Source organism: Ambystoma mexicanum, chromosome 9 (assembly GCF_040938575.1).
Source record: "Ambystoma mexicanum isolate Mex_15411 chromosome 9, UKY_AmexF1_1, whole genome shotgun sequence".
Classification (NCBI taxonomy): Eukaryota; Metazoa; Chordata; class Amphibia; order Caudata; family Ambystomatidae; genus Ambystoma; species Ambystoma mexicanum.
Window position 1 is genome coordinate 710,072,771 of NC_090931.1, and position 21,940 is coordinate 710,094,710.

Consider the following 21,940-nt stretch of genomic DNA (forward strand, 5'->3'; position numbering starts at 1 on the left):
GATCCCTCTCCCTCAAATTGGAAGATCTGTACCTCCTCCTCAAACTGAGTCTGTTTGGGTCTTTTGTTTCTCCTACCCCCCCTCTGCTCCTTAGGAGGCAGACTTTCAGGGGCAAGAGATTTTGTTTCCGGTTCCTGGGTTTCCAGGGGCTGTTTACAAGTGAGGAAGGAAGCTTCCTCCAAGGCTTTACACCCCCCTTCCCTTTGTGCCTCCTCCCTGGGAACCGGTGATTTATCGGGGTGCTGCCCCCGTCATTGTTCTGGAGCACCAGGTCCAGAGTTGGGTGCGTTCTGCGCCGGCATGCTGATCTGAGGGTTCTGCTGTGCCCTCAGTATATGACCCATATCCCGCGCCATGTTTTGAACCTGGCGCTCTAACTGGGAAACCCGCTCAGGCTGATACGGGGCCCTGTTTTCTCCCCTGGGCTGATCCCGGGAAGGGTAGCTGTCCCTCCTCTGGTAGTACCCCTGGTTGGGAAGATTTTGGTACCCCTCCACCCTTGGCCTCCCCTCTCCCGGATTCAGTGGTCTGGGCTCAGGGAATTGAGGAAAGAAGGATGGATGATTTTGGGGTTGGAAGTCGGGTGGATATCTGGGGAAAAAGTTCTGCCCAGGGTTTGGTAAATTTCTGCCCTCCTGTGGGAAGTTTGGAGGGAAGTTCCCTGGGTTAGGTGCTTGGCTGGATCCCCCCCCTTGGGCTGGAGGAGTCCACACATAACCCAGGATGGGTCTGTTACCTTTGTAGCGAGGACTTACATAGTCAGGAGAGCGAGGGACCCCATTTGTGGGGCTGCCTCCCTGGCTCCCTGTCTGCGACTGGCCCGAGGACCTTCTGGGCCTAGCATTATTAGGTGCAGGTAGGTTTTTAGGCCCCCCCATCTCCAAATCCAAAACGGGGGTGACCTTTACCTCTGCCACCTTGGCAGCAGCAGGGGTGCTGTTGGCTTTGGGGTTTTTCTGGGCATTGCTTTTATTTTCTATGGGCTTCTGCACCTCATAGATGCGGGTAGCCTGTTCAATGACCCAGTCTAAAGATCTTTTCTCGTGAAAATCCCTCACGAGCTGGGTCATGATATATTTGGGCAAGGCATGGAAAAACGTGTTTATAAATTCACGGCTATCCGTGCGCACCCTTCTTGTGGTCTGTGCAAAAGCCCGCTTTAACTCCTGCACAAATTCTTGTGGGGCCTGATCCTCCCCACATTGCAAATTGTAGGCTGCCTTGCGAGCCTCTTGAGGATTTCTGTGAACAGAAAAATGTTTCAGGATGGCCGCCTTATAGGTGGACCATCTTAAATGATTTTGGTCCTCCAGCCCCGCAAAGAAACTGGAGTATTCCGGGGAGAAGGTCCACTTTACATATTGAATGCAGCTTTGGCTGTCCTTCAAATGGAAAGTCTCCATCATTTGTTCAAACAACTCTAAGTGCTCCCAAACAGAATACTTAGCGTTCTTATGGTAAGGCGTGATGACGCTCCTGATCGCCTTAATCTGCTTTAAGGGGTCCTTGAGCAAGGCCCTTTTTGCCTTATTGGCCTTTTTGGTTCGGGTAACCCTTGTCCATTCTTCGTCGGACTCAGAGGCACTGCTCCCAGAGGTTCCCGTCTGTTCTTCCAGGTTTTCCCGGATTCTGCGAGCCTGGGAATGGCTGGCAGAATGTGGGGACCTGGTCTCCTGTGTCCTGCGCAGTTCAGAGGAGTCTTCAGATTCCTCCTTGCTGTCAGGATTTGATGGGTACCCCCTCCACTGACCTAACTGGGCAGAGGTTTTCAGGATGCCCTTAATGGGCCTACTCTCCTGGGGTTCCCCACTGAACTGTATTGTACTTGGGTGCCCATACCCGGATGCCCACCCCTCCATTCCTGGATGGTACTGGCCTATGAGCCCCATGCTTCTGGCTGGATAGTAATCTGCCATCCCTGTGGCCCTGTGCTCATGTGCGCCAGGGGACATGGGGGTGGCAGAGTCCAGGGACTGAGAGGTATGAGGGCCTCTGGTACTAGGGCTCCTGAGGTTATGCTCCGGAGTTTCCATTTCCCAGCGAACCTCATCTCTATCCGCCCCTGCTCCCTGTTGCAATGCAAGAGCCTGCATTTGTGCCTTCAGTTCCTCAGTTAAGGCCTTACTCGACTCTATCAGTCTCTCCTGCATCGCTACCTGCTGTTGGAGCCTATCATTGTGTTGACAGAGGGCCTCATTTTCCCTCTGTACTTCCTGGTTGGTCCTGGAGAACTGGGCCAGTCTTTGCTGCAGGAGGGTTACCTCCTGAGCTGTGTCCCTATTGGCCTGCTCCTTTCTTGCTAGAGCATCCTCCACCCTCCTGGTGTGCTCTAGCAAGTTCTGGTTTTCTTTTTGGAGGTCACCCAGTCCCTGGTGGGCCAGGTGATTTTCTTCCATTTTCCTTTTTAAATGGCAGACTTCCTGGCCTAAGGCGTCTCTTTCCTGACTAAGAGCCTGCATTTGTGCCGCCAGGTCGTCCCTTTGCCTTTGGAAGGCACCAGCTTTCTGGCGCTCCTGATCAAACTCTGCCTGGGTATCCAGGTCTTTCAGGATCAGTTTATTGCTCTCCTCTTTCTCTCTGTCTAGTTGGATTTGCAGGGTGGCTACCTGCTCTGTGCATGCCCTGTTGAAATTGATCTGTTGCTCCAGCTTTTTCTGGCTCTGCAGTAAGGAGTCCAAACTGTCTTGGTGCTCCTTCTGCAGGGCCAGAAATCTAGTATCCTGTTCTGACTTTTCCTTTTGCAGCACATCCATATCCTCCTTTATTTTAGTAATGTACAGTCTGCTGTCATTTTCTGACTCCTGGCTCCTCTGCAGCCTCTGCTCAGAAGAGTCCAGATCAGATTGGACCTTCTGTAATGCCATCTGTTGCCTATTTGCCAGATTTTGGCTTTCAGCACATCTATCCTGCATGTCTCCCATATATAGGTACAGGTATGCTGCTATCCTGGCGATCTTATTGTGTTCCTCTTTGGCTTTAGGAGCCATATATAGTTCACTCAGGGCCACATGTAAGGGACCCTGATCTCTATATATATCTGACTCTGTTTCAGTGACCTGTTGTGTGATGGCCTGCAACCACACATCCTGGCCCTGTTCGGTCCATTCACCTCTCACAAATAGCTTATGCAAGAGGTGCTCTCTGGCTATTTTCATGTCTACTAAGGTCGTCATTCTAGAGATTGGTCTCTGTCCTGACTTACAGAAGTTAGTATTTTATTTTTGCAGAACAGAACTTTTCTTGGAGTGTCCCTTTTGAGGAATGCTTCACAGCGTAATGCAGCGTGGTGATCCGACCGGGTGTATGTATCCCGTCAGTTAGCACACTGTATTAAGCTGCACAACTGGTAAATCTAACCCAACGTCTCGGCTCGAGCCCCCACTTTGTAAGGGGATTCAATTCAACACTACAGCTAAGTCAACGCCTAGTCTATAATACTGAATGAAAACCCTTATTGATATATCTTTAGGTCCAGTTCATGCGTTCTGGATGACTACCCTTGTATAACACCCCTCTCTTGGAATCCCCCTGACCCCACTGAGCCAAGAAGTAATTCTGTTTTGCAAGTTTAAAAGGTTTATTTGATAAATTAAAATATATATCACACTTTTTAATAAATTAATAATTGAATATCACACTTAATCTGATATGGTAAATATTAACAACGGAGAATCTGGCACTAGCACACTTCTTTAATCACTAATGAGTTGACATGAAATGGATAAGGTAGCACACTGGTAAATAGGAACAAAAGTATAATGTGGTATAGGATGCTTTATGTAAGCTCAGGTGGATGCAATATTCAATGAATGCAGTACAGAAAATACGCAATATGATTTCAACCAAACAATGTAATCACTTTTCTCTGGCTATTCACTCCCCCCCTCTTTATGCAATGCAAGGAAATGGGAGGAAAGCACACAGTTCTCAGAAATGCAATCAATGTAATCAGTTCAATCCAGCAAGCTTAGACAACAGAAAACAGGTAGGAGTTTTGAAATCACAGGCAAATGCTTTGATAGGTGCTAGCAATGAATGAGAAATATGCTGGAAACGCTCTTAATTCCCTTTTAGAGGTTCAGGATGAGTGGTATCTAGTTAATATTAGTCCAGGCTCACACTAGCAATGATGCAGGGATAGTTAGCAGGTTAAACAAATTTCTGGCAAATGAAATCAGGCAGCAGCAGTTTTTTTACATGTGAAGAAATTGCAAATCGCGGCAAAATTCGCAGATGCGCCGAGCGCTATTACAAAGGAACCGCAAGGACTATCTCTACCGTTTTGGGGTCCTAGGAAAGCCTGGGATCTCAGCTTCCAAATGAAAGTTATTGCAAGTCTCTAGCCCAAACGGTTGCGGAGATATGAGTAATTTAGTAAAGGTCGTTTTTGGTTTTGTAAATTTTAAACGCACACTTTTTCAAAATGACAAATTTTACTAGAAATGACAGGTGACAGATAGGAGGCAGTTCTACTTAGGTTAAATAGATTGAATTAGATGAATTTAAACTAAGAGATGTGTTCTGAGTTTTGCTAAGTACTCACAAGAGATTTTGAACAGGAAAGCGACTTGGTCACGATCTTCAGTCTGGTCAGGTCTTTCCGGATTCTGCTCACAGCGCCTGGTCTGGTCTCGGCTAGGCACAGCACTGCTTTCTCTCTGGTCTGGTCTCTGCTAGGCACAGCACTGCTTTCTCTCTGGTCTGGTCTCTGCTAGGCACAGCACTGCTTTCTCTCTGGTCTGGTCTCTGCTCTGGATAGATTGAAGTCTCTAGTTTGGCTTTCTGGAGTTTGATGGAGGTAAGTATGGATTTTTCCGGCAGGGCTTCCAGCGGCAGATGAAATTGAATGTCTCTATGTGTCCTGACTCTCTGCTTTTATCTGTTTCTTGAGAATGGGTGTGTGTGTTGCATCACTAGACTTGCCCCTCTCATTCGTCATTGGTCAGGCTTCCATTCCTCCGCTTGATTGGCAAACTGAACTGTGAGTCAGATTGATGTCATTTTATGATCTCTTGAAACATCCTCCCTTATCATCTGTGCACCCAAATATATATATGATCAAAATCCATACTTCAGAGTTACACAGTTGTTTGAAATTACATATACATGGTGTGGCTGAATTTAGCCATGTCTATGTCCAAATCTGCTCATTCTCGGAGCTTGCATTCAAAGAGTGTACATAATTGACTTTTTAACTGCTTTTTCAATTTCCGACATGGACCCAACTTTACATACATGTGTGCAGGGGGTAGGGACATTAACTGATGAAGTTTCAGATTTTTAACATGCACACATTTAGAGTAATATCCACTTTTCCGCTAAAACCCCCCTGAACATACCACCGGTTCCTACCACGTCTTAAACTGTGGGCAGAAAAATCACAAGAATTATGGTATCATTTAAAAAAATTTCACATGTCCGCACTATGAATTATCCCCCTTTTTATAAAACCATATCCTTGCTGCAGGGGTGTGTCTTTTCAGGTCACATGGTACAGAAACCAGTCTTTCCAGTTTCTGCCAAGCCAGCTTGCTTCTCACAGGCAGTGCCCCTCCCAGCTTCTCCAGGAGGAAGCCACTTTTTACGACGTCTGTAATAAAAACCTTTGCCTGAGTGGAGAGGGCTTTGTTCACTCTCTGGCAGAGCACAGGAAATTCAATTATCAGATAGATGGCATATCCTTAGTGTGGGCAGCAAAAGGAACATTGGCCTGGGAACATAGTTGTGACTCAAGTTTCACTCCTGATGGGATCCGTTGCTAGGCAAAATCAAGTTCCTTAAGCCAGACCTTCAGCTAACTTTTTGTTGCTTTTAAAATAACTTGTAATTTTACACATGCAGCTAGAATGCTGATTCTAAGTGCAAAACTATGACATTTCAACAGTTACAAAGGCATGTGACACCAAACATAGGTCACTCATTTAATTTAACATTTTCGATTTTGGTGGTTTTAAATCCAGTTGCAGTTAGGCTTAAGCTGCTGACTCCATAGCATTTTTGTTATAAGCATTGTTTTTGGGCTCTTCATTTCCCAGATTTTGTAGGCACACAAAACTCCATTCTGCCAAATGTCTGCTGGTGTTCAGTGAATATTTTGCACATGTTGCAAGGTTTGAAATAGGCATTTTGCTTGCCTTCAGAAAAACACACAGTGGGTTTTAAAACGCCGGCTTTTGGATAGTGGTGAGTACTGGTACTGCACCCATTTTTGGGATTTTCTTGGATTAATGCATTCTAAACAGGAATGGTTCTTACATGGTAGTAAATCCTTGCTTAACATTGTTTTGATGGGGCTCCTTACAGTAAGATGGTTATGTGGAACCCCACAAAAAGGGTTGAATCTTTAAAGTGGTCCAATGAGTCACGATTTCAGCAACTTTTTGACATCAGTAAAAGTGGATTTTGTTAACAAAGACCTTTCTTTACCCTGGTGGGTGGCAAGTTAGGTAACCATTTTGGTGTGCGCACAACTGCGCAGCTTTCCTGGATTTCGGCGCACATGTGGGTTTTCCGCCATCTTGAATTTCCTAAGCCCACAGCACCAAATGTTGTAGCAGGGTAGCTTAAACGTGGGTCAGGACACCCTACATCGCGCACGCCTGAAATACACGCACACGCTCCCCCAGGCCTGATCGCGTGTGGAACTTCTCGTGCACCTCTGAAATACACGCGCCCAGGCCAATCGCGTGTGGAACTTCTCGCGCACCTCTGAAATACACGCACACGTTCCCCCAGGCACGATCGCGTGTGGAACTTCTCGCACACCTCTGAAATACACGCGCCCAGGCCAATCGCGTGTGGAACTTCACGCGCACCCCTGAAATACACGCACACGCTCCCCCAGGCCCGATCGCATGTGGAACTTCTCGCGCACCTCTGAAATACACGCGCCCAGGCCAATCGCGTGTGGAACTTCTCGCGCACCCCTGAAATACACGCACCCAGGCCATTCGCGTGTAATACTTCTCGCGCACCCCTGAAATACACGCACACGCTCCCCCAGGCCCGATCGCGTGTGGAACTTCTCGCACACCTCTGAAATACACGCGCCCAGGACAATCGCGTGTGGTACTTCTTGCGCACCCCTGAAATACACGCACCCAGCCCGTTCGCGTGTGAAAGTTCTCGCGCACCTCTGAAATACACGCACACGCTCCCCCAGGCCAGATCGCGTGTGAGACTTCTCGCGCATGCGTGTTCCCGAAACCCGTAATACACGTTCCCCGCTTTGCGTTTGCTGTTTGCCAGTCCGGTAAACTGGTACAGGGTTGGCGCAGCCCTTTGCGATGGTTTTGCGATCTTGATGGCTTTTCCTTGCGCAAGGGCTTCTTGGGGGTGTAACTGGCGCTGCTGCAGGGTCGCTGCGCCACTCTGCGCCACGTCTGCTTTTGGAGGTGAGAATCCATGAATACGCTGTGCGCGGAAATTGATTTTATCGTACGCGGCTGGCGCAGACATTCGCAGGGGCACGCTGTGCACCAGCCGCGTGCAACACTTTTGTGAGGAATTCCATGAATCGGCCTGTAAAACTCTCTTATCTAATATTAACACACAATGTTCTACTCTAACTCTGATCTCCTATCACCTATATATAAAACGGAATGATTTGAGTTCTCTTTGCTCTCTAACTCCTGTTCTCAAATGTCATTACACACCTTAAAACTAGATCATCTGGAGAGGCCGTTTACATACCTGATAAAGGAGTGGTGCTCAGAGAGTAGCCCGTTTATCCTATACTGAATGAACAGGAGGCAACCTTTTATCATAGATCCATTAGCAAGAACACTGGGAACTATTTAAGGACATTGACGCTTTGCTGAATGTTAGAGTTGATGGCAGTGTAGGTTCTTCAGCCAGAGCAAGATAAATTGAAAGTAAACCGACACCATGCTAAACGCATTCAACGGCCTTCTAATTAATAATTAATATCTCATGGTTCATTCTTATTTTTGCTTTTGCAATATGCAATGGTATGTCAGTTGGTTTGTTGTGTCTGTTATTTTGTTAAGTATGATGCTTTTCTACATGGTGTGTTCTGGTGTGTACTCATTTGTGTATTTTTTTAAGCGTTGTTCTTATGTCTTCTATTGTCACATTTTGTGGTATAGGTTACGGTTTTATTCTACTTTGTTACTTATCTTTTTAAATTATGAATTGCCATTTGTTGTCTTGTATTTTAGTTATGTTTTGTAATTCCTTCTAGTTTAATATGGTTTCTGTTCTAAGTCTTGTTTCTGTCGATTCCTATAATGTGTTATGTGCTGTACCGTTTGTTATGTTGTTATATTTTGGTGAATGTTTCATTATTTTTGGATTTTGCATATTCCAGTATGTTTTTTATGTTGCAAAATGTTTGTACACCAAAAAGTGTTTATCTCATCCTGACCTGAAACACATAAACTGTTTGCTCCATTGATCATTTAGTAAAAGAGACCCTTTTATCTGTAACACTTATCCAAGGTTCAAAGCTTTTGTATGGTCTTAATAGTGAGTTTGAACTGCAGAAACCAATGGTGAGATACAATACTGAGAAGATGCAGGAAACCATACACTAAACTTAATTATCTGCCAAAAAGCAGCACAAGGTGAACTCCTGAGTATTACTGAAAGGGTGTTCTCATTTTAGCAAGAATGTAGTGTCAAATGAGATGGGCTGGTGCCAGGAACCAAGATGGCAGCATGTTAGAGAAGCGCTGCAAACAGGAGAGGAAGCACATTACTCACACACAATCATGTGATACCTCATTGGAAAATAAATGCATGTGTGGCTCTGACTGCTTGCTGGGTGACCGTGCAGATGAATGTATATTGTAATAGTGACATAGTAGATCGCCATAAAATCTGAATCCTCATTGAGGGCCACTGAGCCGTGGAGTGAAATGGATACCCATTGTCAGGAGTTGGTGGCAAATTGGCCCTTTGATCTAACTTAGCGGTTAGTGGCTGTGTGATAAGTAGAACTGCTATGAATGCTTTAATTATGTGTTGGAGAGTGATTGTTTCAGTGGCTACTGATGGGAGTGTTACTATGGGCCTCATTACGAGGTTGGAGGCAGCCATGGAGCTATTAGCTCCATGGCTGCCTCCAAAACCCTACCGACTCCACCCTGGTGAATGGAGCAATTACCGGTCCATTCCAAAGTTGGAGGGACCGGTAATTCCCCATTCACCAGGGCCCTTCCCCATTCCCATTGAGCCCCCATAGGGCTCAATGGGAATGGGGAAGGCGCTAATAACGGTACCGCAAATTGGGGTACCGTTATTAGCTCCAGAGTCCCTTTGCGGGTCCCGTCCTTAACGCCTGGAAAAACCAGGCATTAAGGGAGGACCCGCAAAGGGAACTCGTAGTAGGGCAGTAAGGGATTACAGGCACCGGTGCCGGTAATCCCTTACCGCCCACCTCGTAATGAGGCCCTATGTCATAGTTGCTAACTTTTCACAGTGGACCCAAGGGTCACTTGTGCGCTGCCCACATTCCCATTGGCCCTGCACCCACATATTTGCATTGACCCACCCAGCACCCCAAAATGACAGAATGCGTTTGGATCCCACCTCATTAACAACAATTGCATTAGAATCAGAAACAACACCCTTCAAGTTACCTTTTTGTTGTAGTTTACGCGTATTCGCTAAAATCGATGTTAGACGTCCTCAGTGTACTGTGATTTGCCATAAGTTTGGCAGACGAGCACTTCATCTAATGGATATGACTCAGTTTAAGTGTGTACACATTGTCCTTTTGAGGTACACATTAGCAGTGAGAAGTGGTGGGTTTGCACTTGACTGCCTTGTGATCTTGAGGAAAATTATTCTGAGACCTTGGAAACACTACCAATGACTTTCTTGACATATTGAAATATCATCAATTAATAAATGTATTAATAGTGCAAACACAACTGTCAGGACATGAACGAACGAAAACATATACAATGGTATGTATGGTTCCACAGTGCATGAATATTCTTACTATTTTCTGAAACTTGCCTTTTTTAATTGGCCCCCACGGTTCCATGTTACTTTGCCGACAGGTGTTTTTTCGATGTAATTTTTACCCAAAAAATTACAACAACAAAAACTCATGGAATATTTTATTTTTTATTTTGGGGAATGGCCCTAGCCTCCCTTTGCCTATACCTTTATCCCCACTCAAACCCCGGGAGGATAGCTCAGCAGCAACATTCACGCCTGGGAAGCAAGACGGCACAAAGTTACACAGGTTCAATCCCTGAGTCCACGCTTAGAAACCTCTGGGTATTTAAGCATGTCATAAATACGCAACTAAGACAAAAACAATTGCACAACTAAAAAGCAAGCAATTCCTGTAACAGCGCATCGATGCACGCGGGCTGTGTGAGTGCTTTAAAAATGTAAAATACGTTTTTCTTAAAACAAAAATCTCCTCCCCTCACCTTTTAGTTCCTTATATATTTCGATTCTTTTTTTAAATGTAATGTTTTTCAGTAGAAATTACATCGAAAAAACTCCTGTCGCCAAAACAAGACTATACCGGTCACTACCTATGCATTGTGGACATAACTCCATGTCACAATCACAAGTTTTTCTTTTCATGGGGAGAGCAAGAAGATGCACTTCTGGGCTGCGATGTCATGTGATGCTGAGGCGGTCACAGGAGCTCAAAGCACTTTAACTGTTTGACAGAGGCAGACCGCAGTAAAACCTTTGTACTCACATGAGAGGCTAATTATGAATCTAAGGGAATCATTACCTCAATACAGTGATGACCTTGTTTCTCAACCTTCCCTCCCCATGCATTTTCATACACCTTTGTCGCTTTGCATGTTTGATGTTTTATTGCAGGCCAAACCTGTGGGTTCCGGGTCAGTTGGCAGCTATACTTTGCTAGTGAGCTGAGGTCTCACCTGCAGCAGCAGCTGCGAGGGGATACTGGCTTGCTGGTGTCTTGGGAGGTCAATGAGGAAAAGGCTGTGGTGCAGTGGTGGTCGACCATTGAAACTCCCAGTGGCAGTGTGGCTCTCAACGATGCAGCAGTAAATCAGCATACTTTTGGTGAGTGGGTGTTGTTGCAGACTGAGGAGGGGTTTGGAAAGTTTCGGAGAGGAGATTGTGATAAACGAATGTCAGCGTTCTAGGGGTATCCGTGTCGACGCACATTGGAAACATGGAGAAATTTGAGGAAAGACTACTTACTGAGCTCTTTGTTCAGTCGCAAGCCTTACTGATATTTATTGTTGAATGCCACTCAGGTCGATGGGTAGCAGAGCTGAGGGTAATAATTGCCAGGTTACTGAACTACAAAAACTGTGTTCCTTGCAATAATTTTGCAGGTAAAAAGTAGTCTAGAATGGTGACTTTTTTTCCTGACCCCTAACATTCTTTCCCCAAATATTCCAGGAGGGGTATAATTATATATTATTACCTCCAATCATAGAACATTTGGGGAAAGTGTTTGATTTTCTGGAGGGTGCATTTTTAGGGAAATGTTGCCACGTGGCGGCCATTTCCCCGGTGGCATTATTACTGGATGCCAAAACAGGTGACAATGTCTTGAGGATGGCGAGTCACCAGCCTGAAAACAGTGGGGCGAGAGATGTGGAAGCTCAGATATCAGGAGGGTAAACTGAACATTTTTCTCAACTATACTTTTGTGGTTAAAAAAGGCAGGAAATCGTCCTTAAATTAGAAAAGGCTATTCCCAGCTAAACTACGGGTAGCGGACAGGGAAATAAATCATTCCTTGACAACGCCTGAAGTGACAAATGATTTTTTTTGCGAAGCTGATATCAATACACTGAGCACAGGAGAAAGAGCTGAGAGGCAATGAATTATCTGCATCTGTTGGACTGAATGGCTTCTGTGGTCAGGCTGAGCAAATAGATGCACAGTTGTGCATGTTTTATGACCCATTACATATTCTTCTTATATGTGTAATAATTGCACATATAACTATAGCGGCAATTTTAGTACACATCTTGATCTACGCTTGGCGCTTCAGGGATAGCACATGGTGTCAATCACTTTAAAGAAGAAGGGAGGAAATTGTTATGTTAAAGTTTATTCAAGTATGGAAAAGCTTTGGGTCTCTTGACAGACAGATTGGGATTTTCTGTGTGGGGGTGGAAGGTAAGTGTTGTTAATCATCATATAGTTGTGGATGGTGGCGTATCATGCAGTGGTGTGCTGGGAGAAATTTTACCTAAGATATGTGCTATCCCCAGAGAGGGCAAACACATCAATGGCTGTAGTTGTGGCACAAAAGGTGCTAATGCAAAAGTCCTCCAATTCCTGCCAAGAACAGGTCTTGATTCTTCGTGGAAGTTTGACACAACAAAACAGAAGTATGGGTAGTCACAGTTTTGTTCAAAGGAACAACATAATTAAGGAAACTTAGAATGTCTCTCACATTTCTCTGTGTGGCTTCTCGGGACATTGCGCTGTCAGTATCTATATGTTCTTCTTAAACTTCCTGCTTTCTTAGTTAGTATCTTTGGGTCACTTGAGCACAGTGGGGAGGCATACTCCAAGGGACCCAGTTCTGCAGTGATAATCACCTGCTGGATACCTACCACATGCTAAAATCTGTTTCTCGAAAAGTTCCACAGCCTAAAGCAGGCAGGAGGCCACCGTATAGTTTTCACTGGCTTGCCCCAAGGCCTCTTGGCATCTCTTTCTCTGAGAGTCCTGGCGAGATGGCCATCCAGCCCAGTCTCTCTCTCTCGTCCTTGACAGCCTAAAGCAGGCAGGAGGCCACTGTATAGTTTTCAGTGGCTTGCCCCAAAGCCTCTTGGCATCTCTTTCTCTGAGAGTCCTGGTGAAATGGCCTCCAGCCTAGTCTCTCTTTCTCCTCCTTGATGTCTCACCATGTGCTCGTACCTATGGGGATTTCTCTCATTCCCTCCTCTGAAACTGTTATAGTCCTTCATCTGCACCATCTCCACCCTTCAACGTATACTCATTCCACCACCCATTCCAGGGTCTGCATTGACAGTATCAGGGTCCTCCCTTCTTCACACAGCCTACTTAAACATCACTGGCGTCAATGTGACCCTCTCTCCAATGACCTCTTTCTCTCCAATCGTTATTCTCCTCTATTCTGTTGTCATTCTCCTGCTCTCTGATCTTCTCCCCCTTCCCTTCTCCTCTGTTGTTACTCTCCTCCTCTCCTATCTTCTCACCCTTCTCCTCTCCTCTGTTGCCACGCTCATTGCTCTCCTCTTTTGTCACCCTCACATCTTCTCTGATGTCACCATCCACCTCTCCTCTCTTCTCACTTTCCTCTTATCTGTTGTCACCCTGCAGTTGCTCTTCTGCTTTTCAACAAAACCTGATGTTCCTCTTTTACTGCATGTTTCTCTTCCCAGCCTTCTTCTCCAATTCTCTCCAACCCATTTGCCCCTTCTCTCATTTCGTCTGCTCCTGCATCCTCCAAATAAACTCCTTCTCCAAATATCCACATCACTCTCTAAACACCCTATCCTCTAACAGGGGCCTGCCTCTCCTGAAGGATTTCCCTCCAATCAATGTACTTCAGCTGTGGATGATATATGGGAGTTGTTAGATACATTTCCTGGCACATTCCTTTTTCCACAATTTTACCATGGGGTTGGCTAGACACCAGCATGCTTTGTGCTGCTCCAGGCACACACCATGCTGTTGTAACACTGGAAATCATGACTTGAACAGGCAACAGAATAGAAACCACCACACATGCTCATAATTTTACACTTTATATGAAGATGTTTTGGATATGTTAGAAAAACAACAAACACTTCCATTGGCGTTGGTTATATATAAGGAAACAACATAGGTCAATAATGTACACTGGTGAATAAGAGAAAATGAAGCACATTTCAAAACACATGGAGTTTTCCTGTTTCTTCTCAGAAACCCTAACTGACATTCATTAATAATGTGTGTAACCCAACATGGAACATGTTCATCCTTATTTGTACCCCCAACTGTCTACATTTAGGTTAGTGAAGGCATTAGGAAACACCTTAGCTGGCACTTTGGCTATGAAAGCAAATGCATTATAAATATAGCTTAAATTCCCCTTTACAGCCCTGGCCTTAGCTAAGGTCGGGTTAGTATGTAATTAAATATTATGGCCTCTCCTGCATAGCACAACAACATTCAAAACTAATTTAGATTAGATTCAGGCAACTACCTTTATCCCTGGGTACCTTAGAAATAGATGGTGTTATGCCTTTTGGGTCAGTTTCACATCTTGCCAGATTACCCTGCAAGCGGAGTCAGAGCTAATTGGGTCCCTATTTATACTCACTCTACTTCACTTGTGACTCTGGTGAATCGAGCCCATCTGGTCCGCCTGCAATCTGGGCTCCACTCGGCGGCAGCCCTCACCTTCCAGCTGGCAGGATCACAGGACACTGCGCTGCTCTGAACTCTGCAATGCTCGTATATATTGTCAGCTCTCAGCAGCTTTCAAGGCCTCAGTCTCTCCATTATGCTTGAAGCGGCACACCAAACTAACCATCCCAGTTTTCTCACTCAATGCAAACAGAGGTGGCAAAAGCTCATCGTTTGAAATCCAAGATCTCATTCTTCCAAATAAGATTAAGGCCAGGAATGTTCCTTTGTACTTGACCTTGTTAGGCACCTTGATTCTAAGAATGTGTGGGGAGTCGAAGCAGGTACTGGGTCGTGTCTGGCCCTAATGAATAGGCACTGTTTGGGAGCTAGGGGTCACGTGTGAGGAGACCGTGTTCTGAATGATCCCGTCCTGTATTTGTTGTGATTTTAGCTAATATGAACTTGAGTGTCATTCCTTTTCGAACCACTAAGCACTTGGTCAATCCATTCCTTAGGAGGTTTTAACTTATAATTAGCCGGCACCTGGCATTCAAAGGCTGTTTGTTCATCAATTATTCTCAGAGAAATATTTCTTACGCCCTGGGAATGCTTATCTCTAATTTTCTGATAGACTGTTCAAGCCCTCCCTTAATACTTCCATAACCTTGGAGAGGGGTTGTGCAGCTGCAGCCTGCGCCCCGCACAATGCTGGGCTTTAGTGAATTCAGCAGTTTTAAGTTTTCACACAGCTTGAAGAACTCAATACGTGCTGCGATTTTCATTTAACAACAATGGTAGCCTTTTACTGTTGCATTTCTATGTTAGTAGGCTATATACATATATTGTTTGTGTTGCGTTTCAGCGTATACATTACTTGTGTTATATTCCTCATGTCTTCATGTTGCAAGCGATATTCTTCATGTCTAAATGCTCATTTGACCAAGTGTTCGTGTGTCTTCATGGTGAGTGTGTATTTGCTTTGTGTCTATTGCATGCGTGGATATCAGTCTACCAGTAGGTGTGCTTATACTCTTGCCATCTTTGGTTACATCAGGTCCATCTCTTCCTGTTTTGATCCAGGATAAGGCCGGTGCGGTCGCCTTAATCCGTAGGGCTTCTCGCCCTTATGATATTGGGGCAGGGGATGGGCAGTTGCCATTAATGAAGTATTAATTTGCCTCTCAACACAATTTTATCATGTGTCAGAACTTTCAAGCCCATTCCAGTACCTCCCAGCACCCATTTCACCCCTTTTAGTTCAGCTCACTTTCCCTGGTTTTTGGCAAGCTGCATTCTTGCTTGTTCATCGCTCAGAGGAAAATGCCACACATTTCTTCCTCTTCCTGCGCTCCTGCATGAACATTGAACATGTTCATTTCCCAATGCCTCATCATTTTGTTACACCACCCAGAGCATCTCACCTTGCAAACAAGCTGTTCATCTTTCAAATGCCTGCTTTATTTTCTGAAACGACTTTCACAGCCAAAAGAGTTTGTGTGCCTGACGCAGTGCTAGTCTTATCAACCTCTGTGCCCTGCAAACCTAGCCTACACAAACCAATCATATACTAAGTGTTAGCACCCCTGGTCAGCCGCTTTCATTTCCTAATGCTCCGTTAGTACCCATGTTAAGAATGCAGGTTAGTAATCTATGTTAGTAATCCACATATTACACTACACAGCACATAGCATTTGCTGCACAGATTCTTTAACACACAGCACTTCCTACCGGGCATGGAGCTGGCCCAATTGGATTGGCTTTTCAGCGTTATGTGCTTCTCCACACCTGTGTGTGTTCCTGATTGGCCACGATAAGTGGCTAATCACGCTAGGCCTATTTCAGGCCCAGACACTGTATTTGCTTTGGTTTCCTTCGCAAGCACATGCAGTGCAATCCAACTCTCTCCAGGATGTCAGTGATGGGAAGTAGGATGCTGCTAGCATGCTTTGCCCTACTTTCCTAGCCAATAGGTGTTCTCTCTTTCTCTCACTAGGTCCCATGCACTGGGGCACAGCAGGAGAGCCACAGTTGCTACAGGATAATGCAAAGTATTAGAGACACCTAACAAGGCCATGCACCAGGCAGTGGTTGGTAATATTTTATCTCTGCTTAAAGGGCACATGCATTGAGATATAAGTCTATGCTAACAAGATCCTGCCCTCACCTCAGGGCATGGTTGAGTTGACAAGGGACTACTCCCCACAACACCCCTGCTCCTAGCATTGCAGTGCATATGGTGTCACCTGGCCCACTCTGACAGCCCTACCATCACTCCAATGCACAGGCATGGACTGTAATCACAGGGTGTGTGCATGTTACTCAATGCATACAGGAGATTAAAGGGTCAGCCATTTAAGAACTAAAGTCTTCTGGATGTGGCATTGAGAAAGAAGCTTCAGAAAGAAATACGGGAATTCTTCTCCTAACATAATAAGAACACTGCAATTGCAAAATGAATAATTTGGGGAAAATTGTAAGTATTTGTGAGAGGAATATACATTTCTAATGAAGCAGGTGTTCTTAACGTCATGGCAAATACTTTGGATAGATTGGAGAACGATTTCTGAGAATTGAAGATGCAATATGAGATATTGTGTGGACTCAAAGTTAATAGCTGGTATACAGTTTACAATAAATGCTTTTAGGGAGAATTCCCATAGTAAATTGAAATGTATTACCTGGAAGGTCTCTCCCAGGAATTAGGGGAAGAGGGACTATAAGTGTTTGGTGCTGTTGTCGTTATTGAGGGCTCAGAGAGGTACATGTGAAATAGTAGTTACACAGGACGGAGCTGGGAAATAGACCACTAGTGCTGATAAACAGGTATTGGGCCTCATTACGACCCAGGCGGTAAGTTACCGCCTGGGCCGTGACTTTACCACCATGGCGTAAACTACGTTTACGGCATGGTGGTTGGCGGACTTACCGCCCCATTCCGACCTTGGCGGGGCGGTAAGTCCCCAATCCCCATTTACCCTTCCCCATTCCCATTGTTGCCCCATAGGGCATAATAGGAGTGGGGAAGGCGTTAATTACGCCACCGTAAATTACGGTGGCGTAATTAACTCCATGGTCCCTTAGCGCCATGGATTTTAACACCTGCTAAAAGCAGGTGTTAAATCCGCCATGGCGCTAAGGGACCTCGTACTCAGGCGGTAAGGGTCGGCGCTGTTTATGCCGGCGTAAAACCCTTACCCCCTGAGTCGTAATGAGGCCCATTGTGTCTTTCAGGAATACTGTCATAAATAGTATGCGTCTAAAAAAACAGCTGAATCAGAAGACATCACAAAGTTTCCTCAGGACAATATTAGCCTACCTGGAGATAGGCTCTAGGGATGAGCTGAAAGTTTCCATCTCGGAAGCAGAAATGAAAAAGGCCCTTGTATCGATAATTGTTCCCTACTTGCTTGCCATGTACAGTGAGTCCCTAAAGAGTGCTGCATTCCCACAATCTACCCAAGAGGTACTGATAACTCTGCTGACAAAAATCAATAATCCCTCAGAGGTTTGTTTTTCATGCAGTTCACTATCATTCATCAATCTGGACAGCAACATAGTCACAAAAATAATTGCCAGCAAACTTCTACCCCTAAGGCCGACCTTGGTACTACCTGACTAGTCCGGCTTCATACCAGGCAGGTCTTCCTCACATAATCTAAAAATGATGTTTGCTGTAATTGATCAAGTAGACATTAAACTTTGGCTGTGGTTGCCATTGTATGCACATGGACGGTCTTTCATTTGGTTGTCATGGCCATATATGTTCAATGTCCTTTGCAAATTGGGTGTGCGAGCACATTTGATTTCCTACTCATTGTTTACTGGATCTGTGGCCAGAGTTCAGACAAATAGGGGGTATCTAAAGTGTTTCATTTATGTTGTGGGACATGCCAGGGCTGTCTTCTATCCCCCTTTAAATTTGCTTTGAACGTTGAGCCATTGTCATGCATTATAAGGGGGACACATGGCAACAGACGGCTTAAGTTGTATTTGCATATTATTTCTGTGTTCCCATATGTGGATGATATCTCTCTTCTTAGAAACAGTCTCAGGGTTATTCTTCAACCTATAATGCTGAAAATAGGTTGATTTGGATCACTATCAGATCTCTCCATTAACCGGACTAAATCTGAATGTCCTACCTGAGGGACCAAACTAATAAGGCTGGAGAAGAATACAGATTTTTCTGGAGTGTCTTACATACATGGGGATGGTGATATTTACGAACGAGTAGGCCATTTTTAAATGAAACTTTGAGGTTGCCATGAAGCAACTGAAGCGCCAGGTAGAAAGATGACAAAACTGCCCTTGTCTAATGTTGGTTGGATTCCTCGGTCAAGATGCTATGTCCCCCCCAAATGGCAGTTTTTGCTTATTAATATACCTGTGCAGATGACAAAGTGATACTTGACTAAGATCTGGGTTTGCTTATTAGATTACGATGGGCTGGTGCAAGGTCCAAGGTCAGATGAGCCACTATCATCTCGACATTGTACAAGGGGTTTAGCACTGCCTGATTTAGCAAAGTACTAGCTACAGACTCAAGCTCAATGCACATCCCTGTGGTACATTTAGATGGAGGATCAACTGCATATCAAAACTGAAAAAGCAATGGTGCTCCCGGCAACTTTAGACACAGTCATTATAAGTGCCTACAAATCTAACAGATGGAAGATGAGCACAATATATGGTCCTAAATGGAAAGATCTTTTTAAAAAGATCTTTTCACTTAAAGACCGATTTAGGAAGACCGCTCAGTGACCGCACAGTACAGTCTTTCTAAATCCAACTGTCACGCCCCTGCTGCACACAAGTGCACGCAGGGGCTGACAGGCAGGTCGGGACCCTGAAGCGCAGAACCAGGAGAACGGGAAAGTGTGTGGGTGTGTTTGTGTGTGTTGTAAGTATATATTTGTTTTGGTTTCAGGGAGTAGGGGGGTAGTGTGTGGGGAACGGGGAGGAAGAATGGGGGATTCGGGAGGTAAAACCACCCGAATATATATTTAAAAAAAGGGAAAACGCATTTTAAAGGTCTCAAGAGAAAAAAACCTTTACAATGCCAGTTTTCAGATCAAAAGTAAATTGGTCTTTTTCTCGTGAGGCCTTTAAAAAAGGTATTTTTGCATAGAACCCAATATATTGCACACTGGCATCATAGACACATGGGAGGTGGGGCTACTAGAAGAACCTTTTCTCCATTGATCCATATGGGAAGTATTAAAGTTCTCAATGTTTTCAAAAATCTAATTTCTTAAGATGATGGTGAGGCTGGGGATCTAGTGACTAGGAGACCTATATATTCGGGTGTTTTTGACTATCTAGGAATTTAGCATCAGAGGTGATCACACTCCAAGGGAGCTGCTGATATATAGGAGACTAGGTGACAGCCTAAAATCAATGTGGCCCACTTACCCATCTCAGCACATGGACATTTTTTAGAAAGCTCTCTTGGAAAGACTGCTAACACCCAGGGTAAGTAGTAGACTGCTGTTGAGTTTATGCTCCCAGGTAGTAGCAGCCCCGAATCCCAACCCCTCATATATCTGGGACAAATGGTGCTAGGATATTGAAGAGATGAACAAAAGGAAAAGTGTCTAAAACTAAAGACACTACCGTCCCCTGCACACCATTAAAGCTGATACAAAGTCAGTCAATTATCTTAATGGGTTTTACTTCAAGGTAATAAACATTTACAAAAGCAAATACGTTAACAGCATTAGTTCAGTCCAGAAACATCTGGTTGTCATATTAATCTCCAAAGATCAAAAGAAATTAAAAAAGGCCATCATGTGATAAAGAAACATACAATACAGTCTTCTTGTAATAAACTAAATGTATAATGTTTTTCACAAGCCCCGTGTCCGGGCCTGTATTCCTCCCCAGCACCCAAAATCTTTAAGATTTTATTTATTAGGAAATCTATGGTATTTTACCTGGTGTGCACCTATTGAATTCTATTTTGGATATTGAAGAGGACATTACAGATGAACAGTTGACCATACTCAGAAACAAAGAGAATTGCAATAAACCCAACACATAGATGTATTCAGTTTAATTTTATACCCCAGTTCTATCATACCAAGATCTCACTTAGTAACATATTTTCTGATTGTTCACAAGAGTGTCGTCCTTGCTTCAAACATGAAATTGACAGCTTCAGGAGGTTTTACAAATAATTGGAAACATTGCGGTACATGCAATGAGTACAGCACCTTTGCAGTGTTTGCCAAGACTAACCATAGGGACTGCAAAGTGGAGCTGTAGAGTTGATTTTATGGCTATAATTTATGCCAAAAGGAACATTGCTAGTTTATGGTTGAAAGCTCTACCGCCACTCCCACCACCCCCTAAGATGTGGAGAGGCTGCAAAACTTGGTATACTGAAATGAAATGGAAACAATGTAGATTGTATCTGCTCCCCTTGAATGGAGAGCCCGGGACATTTTCTGTAGCCTATAAGCAGTACTTGTGACAAACTGCCACATAACTCTCATTGGCGGGCGGGAGAAAAAAACATCTTGCTTAATGCAGAACTTGAGTCTGCATTTCTATCTGACCCCTGAACTTGGCTGGCTTGTTTGTATGGCCTTGGCCCAAAAGAAGCAGTATGATAAGGACTTTGGCAAGTCCTGTTTGCAGTTTTATGACAGATTAAGTGTTGTGATGCATACTGTATTCATGGTCTCCTCACTCTAATGAGCTATATATCATGTTTCAATGTGTTAGATGCCTCGATTTTTCCTCTGTTTTTTTAAAGCTAATAAAAATAATACCTAGGTTTTGTGGTGTAAAATAACTTTTGGGTGAAGTTTGACAGAGCCCTGTTGTGTGAGGACCTAAGATCAGGACACCAATTTGAAAGCTGTGATTGTTAGTCGGCTGAAGTTTTAAGAAAGGATGTGGCGTTGCCTCACTTTCTGACATCCTCTTTCAAATTAATTGCTATATAAATTAATGGGATGATTTGGAAGGACAGTGTCTTGCTCTGAAAGCCACTTCTGTTACTTTCTGAGAACCCATCCTATGAGCATGCCACATTTCAGGTGTGAAGACAGCTTCTCAAACACTGACATGTTTTGCAGGTGGCTGTAGGATAACCAGGTCGAATTTTAGCCAAGAGAGAAGTTTGGTGAAGGTCTGTGCCAATGGATACATGATGATGTTTTTGCAGCCAGTGGGGGTGTGTGGCTCGGCATATACTTTAGCAATGGTGTACTGTGATGAGGGTGACTTGGGGTTCAACATACCATAGCACAGCAGTGTAGTGTAGCCTAGGGACTGACAATACTCACTGCTGACATCCTAACCTCTAACCCCTAACCCACTTATATTATTAGTGATTAGAATGGGACAGCTTAGCCAATAGCAATTGGTACAAACTATGGGTGCAAACTGGGGTTGTAGGTGTAGACTGTAGACAGATTCTGTGATGTTGCTTAGAAATTAAAAGTCATGAATTAAAACTGTTTTTCAGGGCGGACATGAAGACTGTGTGAAGAATTTGCAGAAATAATTTTGTTTAAAACAGTCCATTGTGTATGAGCTGGCAGAACAGGAAACTGGAAGGGATATGTTTCAACTAACCACCCGAAGTCATTGAACTACACTGTTTAAGGGTGTCATGGTAGGAGCATGTGTTAGCTTCTGG

General features: G+C 44.4%; 1 protein-coding gene across 1 annotated transcript in view; it reads left to right on the forward strand.

Annotated features, from left to right (window-relative positions):
* LOC138487396 (carboxypeptidase O-like) overlaps positions 1 to 21,940 on the forward strand; it is a 309,025-nt gene that overhangs the window by 37,753 nt on the left and 249,332 nt on the right. The window contains exon 2 of the mRNA XM_069613965.1: positions 10,819 to 11,028. Coding sequence (XP_069470066.1) covers positions 10,819 to 11,028 — 210 coding nt within the window. The remainder of the gene's footprint in view (positions 1 to 10,818; positions 11,029 to 21,940) is intronic.